Genomic DNA, 7,382 nt, shown 5'->3' with positions numbered 1-7,382 from the left:
GTGTTTGGGGAGGGGGGGCGTGCACTCTGCCATGAGGATGTTCGGCTTAAAGACACGTTCCAAGGGCGTTTCTGGTCCCCACCAGAGTCATTTTGCAACTCAGCATGGTTGCCTAAAAACGCTGCAGGATTTCTCAAACATGCATGAATGAATGAGTCAGAGCAAGGCTTTGGGCATGTTTTTATGAAAGTATAACATTATATGATATAAAACTCAAAAAAGTTGATTTTACCTGATATTGCCCCTTTAACACAAATAAGTTGTGCTTCAGCATAATGTTTTAAGTCACAGTCCTGCTGCTGTGTTCCAGTCTCATAGATCTGGAAGACTCTAACAAGATCCTCTCAAGAATTTCTCTGTATTTTGCTCCTTCAACCAGTTTCCCAGTCCCTGCTWWTGACAAACATCCCCATATCATGATGCTGCCACTACTGTGTATCACTGTGGAGAGAGTGTTCTCAGCAGGARGAGGTGTCAGGTTGGTGTTGGACTTGGTGTTCAGTTCAGTTTCGTCTCATCAGATGACAGCACATTCCTCTTAGGGTTGGTCAAAATCATCTTGTGTGCTAGTAATCGTCAGATGATGAACCGAGAAATTACCTGCTTCAATTACTGGTAGAATTTGTTTTCAAACCGTCCTCCTCACCATGCTGTTCACATTTTGACATCATGCGATCAAACCAACACCTGACAATTAATCAACAGAACCTCAGAACCTTTTGAGAATGGTGTAGATTCAGACATTCAGAAAACAGAATATCTAATCAAACATCTGTTGTTTCTTTTTTCTTTTTTTGTTATCCCCAACATCCAAACCCCTGACTCCACAGTGAGTCACATCTGTCCAACCAGGTTGAATACTCCAAGCCCCCACCGTCGACCACCAACCACACTGCAGGGGGAGGAGGACCAGATCAGAGCAGCCCAGAGGAAGTCGAGGTGCTGCTGTCCAGTCAGAAAGTTCCCTCTCGCCAGCCGTCCTTCCTACGGGCACTTCTCAAAGCCTTTGGTCCCTACTTTCTGATTGGCTCAGCCTTCAAACTCCTGCAGGATGTTATCACATTTGTCAATCCCCAGCTGCTCAGGTGAGCGTTTTACTTCCTCCTGTCTTTGCTGCAACTCATAAGCATAAACAACCATTGTTCCATTGGAGTAAAATTCTAATTTTGGAACACTTTTTGCATGTCGTATTTGTATGTTTGCATCTTAGTTTGTTTTATCCAAAGTAGGTAGGTTCAGAGGTCTTTATTTAAAATGTATGCTGTCTTTGTTCAGGATGTAAATATGTTTCCTGTTCATGTTTCAAACAGACCAGAATGAAAATTTTGTGCAAACAGACATTCAGTGAAGGCCTTTTCTCTGAATATCAGTGAGATGAGATATCAGAGATGCTTAACCACTATTTTTTTCTGTGTGTTTTGGTATAGTCATAATATTTAAGATAACAAAAATTGAACAAACTTGGTACCACAAGTGTCACATTGACAAAGCTCAAACTTAATAAGAACTAATTTTATTTTAAAATGTAAATGGCCTAGAAATAACTATTTTTGAGGTTATTTTTGCCTGTGTTATTCTAATATAACCATTATCATTATCTTTATATATAAAAATAAAGATAGAAGAGCTTTTACTATTAATAAGGGTAAAAATCTAATTGACAGGCAATTTGGTTGTCAAACCCTCCTAAAATTGTATCAAATTTCTTTCTAACTTTACCTTGGAGACTAAAATGATATATGTGAGATAGGTTCCAGATACCTGTGATGACTTTGTGATTATTTGGAGAGAAAATTTGTCAATCTAATTTTTTGAATGTTAAAAATTCCTGATAGAGAAGCCATGCAGCTTCTGAGACAATTGATAATCTTCACAAACAGGGCATGCAAGACATTTTTGAAAACGCACAACCTAATCTCACAAGTATTCAATAAGGTTGAGGTCAGAACTGCTGGAAGGCCATTCCATCTGTGGGGTCGAGCGTTGTCATCTCTGACAATAAAACTCAGTCCCAGACTATAGAGAGATGGGATTGCCAATGAGGTGCAAACCAGGCACCTGATTGGCAGCACGTAAGGGCACCAGAAGCTTAAAACTAGTGTCATTATCAACAACAAAATAAGCAACCCATATACTCAGCTCTACTGCACAAATGCATGTTCCTTACAAATGTGGCACCATTCAAAAGGGAAATTAACAGGCCTTCCAATGGTGAAAGATTTATTGCCAAGAAGCATTGTTACAACAAAGAAGAAGTAATAATCCACCAAACACATTTTTTTATTAATTTTTGTGCTAAGTTTATGTATGTGAAACTAGCTTACGGTTAGCAGCATTTTAAACTGTGCAGCTTTATCACAAATTTATTTATGAGTTTAATTTATTTGTAGGTTTAATTTTTCTGCAGGTTTTGGTTTCTTCAACCCTTGAAGCATCAGTTGTTGTTTTGCAGATGAACACATAATTCGATCACACGATTGCCAGGAGACGTTTTAAACAGCTCTAACTATAATGTTMTCTTTTTRTGCTTGTTACATGCTAYTGAACAGCTGATAAAAATATGCAGRYTGTTAATTTAGATAACAATCAGCATGATTTAGCTGAGAAGAACATCTGACTATGAAACTGCAGGAACCCAATCAAAATAAGAATCTTGCATGTATTATCTTGCTAAAACTTGCAATTATTTTATAAGATGATACAAGTCATCAGTTCTCATGATTTAACCCCCATCAGATAAGCAAAAGTTGTTGTTTTTTACAGAGTTTGACTATGTATTCTGAACGTAGATGTGGAAAATGTTTCATAAGTTGGCATAAGTTGTTTAGTGTGACAGGGCCTTAAAAACCTTTTTTTAATTTGTAAAAATATAAAATATATGTATTTACAAATTTAATTCCATAGTAAATTGCATGATGTCAGCCCAGAATTCAAACTTCTATTTTGTTCTATTTTCAAAACAAGTTCAGTTTTAAGTTACAATCGACCGACCGACCGAATAAATTTTATTCATATAGCACATTGACTACTGAACCAAAGTGCTTTCCATTAGTTCAGTACAAAAAGGGAATAAAAACCAACAATATTGGTAGAAAAATACTAATAACAGTGTTCTACAAGCAGTTCTAAACAAGTGTGTCTTCAGCTTAGCTTTGAACAAAAATAGATCATTCATCACGCTTAACTCAAATGTTAATGAATTCCATAATTTTATACCATCTCCATCTTCTTCTGCTGATCCATAGTTGGGTCCTTGAGACAACAAGTCCAGGAGAGAAACCCAAACATCCCTCTCCCCATCGACACTTTCCAGCTTGTCCTGGGGGACCCTGAGGTGTCCCCAGGCCAGAGAGGATACATAATCCCTCCAGTGAGTCCTGGGTCTTCCCTGGGGCCTCCTACCAGTGGGATGTGCCCAGAACACCTCTAAAGGGAGGTGTCCAGGAGGCATCTTAATCAGATACCCGAACCACCTCAACTGACTCCTTTCGATGTGGAGGAGCAGCAGCATCCCCCGGATGACAGAGCTCCTCACCCTATCTCTATGGCTGAGCCTGGTCTCCCTACGAAYTAAGCTCATTTCAGCCGCTTGTATCTGGGATCTCGTTCTTTTGGTCATTATCCACGCCTTATGATCATAGGTGAGGGTTGGAACGAAGGCAGACCAGTAAATCGAGAGCTTTGCCTTTCGACTCAGCTTTTTCTTCACCACTACTGACCGAAGTAGCGCCCTCATTACTGAGGACGAGGCCCCAATCTATCGATCCATCTCCCYTTTCATCCTACCATCACTCGTGAACAAGACATCCAGATACTTAAACTCCTCCTCTTAAAGAGAATTAATTTTGTACCAGCTTCAGTAAATAAACGGTCGCCCCACTGTTTGGACTTGGCTCTAGGGATTTCCAAAAGATGTTGGTCAGACTGAAGAGCTCTGACTAGACGGTGTGCTTGTAAATGTCACCAGCCTGGCATCCCCATTCTTCAGTCTATACTGTATAACTAAATAATCATCTGCATAGCATACTCGGTCTCTCAACCCTGACCCTCAAGTAAAGTTTGTCAAATAAAGGCAGTGGAAGAATTGCCTTGATCGTTTTTTTCTCTTTTGCTTTTCTAGGATGTTGATCTCATTCACCAAAGAGGAGGCTGCCCCTGATTGGTGGGGCTATGGGCTGGCCTTCCTCATGTTCTTCACAGCCTTACTGCAAACTCTCATCCTCCACCATCACTTTCAGTACTGTTTCATCACTGGCATGCACGTCCGCACCGCTATCATTGGTGCCATCTACAGGAAGGTATGCCTCAAATTGTCACACCGTTTTCTAAAGGGTTGAGATGTAATTCTAAGAAAAAAATGGCATCAGTTGTGTAAAAAGAGAACAGTGTTTAAATGCTCGTGTTTTGTTCTCTTCCCTTCATTGCTGTGCAGGCTCTGGTGATTACTAACGCAGCTAAYCGTTCCTCTACAGTGGGAGAGATAGTGAATCTGATGTCTGTGGATGCACAGAGGTTCATGGATCTCACCACCTTCCTCAACATGCTGTGGTCTGCTCCTCTGCAGATRATGCTGGCTTTGTATTTCCTCTGGGAGGTACACAAAAATTACAGCAAACTAACTGCAAAGATATCCTGTGCACATGTTTTTGTTGCCAACCTCCTTTAATGAATTGTAATTTATCATTGACATGCTTAGACTAATGCCTGATTCACACGGCAAGATTTTAAAATTTGTRGGAAGACTGAGAAACCCCACGCAATGATAAAAAAATCATAGATATAACAGGTTTGGTCCTACAGTGTTGGGTGTACAGCCACACGGCAAAGACAACACACCACACACAACAGATTTCACTCACCAYCATTCAGATGTCAGACGGGAAARCTCGCAAAACCTCTCGAGATCAAATGTGAGTTCAGAGTAAATAAACATGGCCAACATTGAAGAAGCAGTAGTTATTGTTCGTGGACTTTCTTCTGWATCTTTCTCGTGTCTGTATTTTGGATTTTCCTCTGTGACTCCATCACCTCTCTTTCTGATTGGCTACYCGTCACATTCAGCAGGCTGTTTGCTCGTTAGTCCTCAGGAAACACCGCACACGCTGGTAATATTGAGCCAAGACGATCCAAAATCCACAATCGGAGCTCCTAAGATCATCTTTTAAGCCAACATGATAATGAGGGCATCCTTAAGATTGTAAGAAGAGCGAAATCGGGTCAAAGTTCAGCACAATTATTTTGCTGTATAAACCGGGCTCCTATACAGGTGTCTAAATCTCTGTGACTATTTTGAGAAAAATGTCAGAGCAGGGGTTAGTGCTGTCAGCAAGAATGAGTCTCCCCCCGGCCTTTCTGTGTTTAAATGTTCTCTTCCAATGACTGCTGTAGGCACGCACCAACTTCTACATGACCCAGAAAGAAAAACGTGTGTAAACTAGAAAATGGCTTGATAGATAGAAGTCTACCAGTSTTTATTTCATTAAATGGAAACAGAACCATGATTGTTTTGAGATATTTTGGAGACTCTTTCACAAAAGTTGTTCAGCAACAGCCACTGGGATATTTGCTTAAATTCAGTTTGTCTCGACAGGTTGAAGCTTTTCCTTTGTTATWATTTTGTTTAGGAAAGTATTGTTTAAACACTATGCACAGTGAAAAGATTGCACTATACAGTATTTCTTGTGTATTGAGAAAATTTTTAATTCTAATTTTGCATGATTCAGAACAAAATGAACTAATATAGGAGCAAATTTGAATTTATTTGCTATTATAGTTTTATTTATTTTTTGCTTAGTAGACTTTTAAAGATTAATAAAGTTTTAAAGAACTTCCAATTTGCAGCATCAGATGGATTTCTGTTTATTATACACATATGTATAATTTGCATTTTATTTTATTTTATCTTTAGTTACACTATACCTTCTTATTGARTGACAAATGGCTTCATTTTACATTATTTTTTACAGAACCTTGGTCCATCTGTGCTTGCTGGAGTGGCTGTCATGATCATGCTCATCCCTTTTAATGCCTTTATTGCCATGAAGACACGAGCCTACCAGGTGCCATCAATGAAACTTTAAAATATCAGCCACATGTATAAGTGTCTGACAGTTATCTGCTTCTGATCAGTTGCTTCATAAAATTTAATAGCTTTTTATTTTTCTTTGTAAAAAAATATGCACATAACAACACAACTATTAAGATCATCCACAAAGGCTTTTTTAAGCTTCAATTTTATTTAGCTTTCTAGTTTCAAGACAGTTTTTTTCCCAGTTTAAGAACAGTTTGTTAACCTGCCATCCTCAGGTGGAACAGATGCAGTACAAGGACCAGCGTATCAAGCTAATGAACGAGATTCTGAACGGCATCAAAGTCCTGAAGCTGTATGCCTGGGAGAACTCGTTCAAAGACAAAGTTCTGGCTATTCGGCAGAAGGAGCTCAATGTACTTCGCAAGACAGCCTACCTGGGAGCGCTGTCCACCATGGCCTGGACCAGCGCCCCTTTCCTGGTAAACTTTGACCTCATATCCTGAACTGGGTATGGAATGAACAACAAATAGACTTCATTAACAGTAAAAAAACTATTTTTTTCGGGCTTGCTATTACAAATGAATGGAGGTGGAAGAATTTGCAAAGCAATGCATTCCTCTGCCTCCATTCAGTTGAACGGAAACATCTTATTAGCCACCTCAAAAACAGATCTCAGTACTTAATATRTATCTTTTCATTCTTCCGTCAAATTTAATGTAGCTTGAATGGCAGAGTGTACCCACACTGTTAACCAAGGTGACCGGCTTAGTCCCGTGATGTGTGCTATTACTTTTTTTGGCTTTTCGAGTTACCACGGCAATGTAAATGACCAAAAACGGTCTAAAAATCTCATAGGAACACACTGAGCTCAGCTCTCACTGACTTAAACCGCCTCTCTCTGGGTCATGTGATTTAGAGTGGAGAGGTCRGTGAACTTGATGATTTCTAAATATTTGCTGTCAATATCACAAGCTGTATGGTCCCACTGATGTCTTATTACTAAGTGCCAAGRMCCAAATAATAACCAGCCAAAGTTTTTTTGATGACTACGCGATTTTGCTCATCCCTATTATAGAACACAGAAGATTGTCATTTTCAGCATCCTAAAAATTCTAATTTATTTAGTGATTATTAAGTTAACGGTAGTTTTTATGGACTTCATTTAGACTGTTTAGGCTGCACAAGCGTTATATGTTTTTAAGTGTTTCATGTTTGTTGACATTTTAGCCYCTACTGCTAGCATCTTAACATAAACAGCGAGTAACATACGTATTGAACACGTCACCATTTTTCTCATTAAATATATTACTAGAGGTGCTAATGACATGAAATTTTCACCAGATGTCGGTAA

At 39.1% G+C, this 7,382-nt stretch overlaps 1 protein-coding gene across 5 annotated transcripts in view; it reads left to right on the top strand.

The window, feature by feature from the left end:
• Positions 1 to 7,382, top strand: part of abcc3 (ATP-binding cassette, sub-family C (CFTR/MRP), member 3) — a 108,197-nt gene that overhangs the window by 68,618 nt on the left and 32,197 nt on the right. For all 5 annotated transcript variants that reach the window (XM_014028578.1, XM_014028583.1, XM_014028612.1 and 2 more), the window contains exons 8-12: positions 831 to 1,085; positions 4,121 to 4,298; positions 4,433 to 4,594; positions 5,967 to 6,059; positions 6,307 to 6,510. In XM_014028578.1, the coding sequence (XP_013884032.1) occupies positions 831 to 1,085; positions 4,121 to 4,298; positions 4,433 to 4,594; positions 5,967 to 6,059; positions 6,307 to 6,510 (892 nt within the window). The remainder of the gene's footprint in view (positions 1 to 830; positions 1,086 to 4,120; positions 4,299 to 4,432; positions 4,595 to 5,966; positions 6,060 to 6,306; positions 6,511 to 7,382) is intronic.

This window comes from Austrofundulus limnaeus, unplaced genomic scaffold (assembly GCF_001266775.1).
Source record: "Austrofundulus limnaeus strain Quisiro unplaced genomic scaffold, Austrofundulus_limnaeus-1.0 Scaffold5, whole genome shotgun sequence".
Classification (NCBI taxonomy): Eukaryota; Metazoa; Chordata; class Actinopteri; order Cyprinodontiformes; family Rivulidae; genus Austrofundulus; species Austrofundulus limnaeus.
Note: the sequence above shows the minus strand (reverse complement) of the source record. Positions and strands in the feature narration are given on the sequence as shown.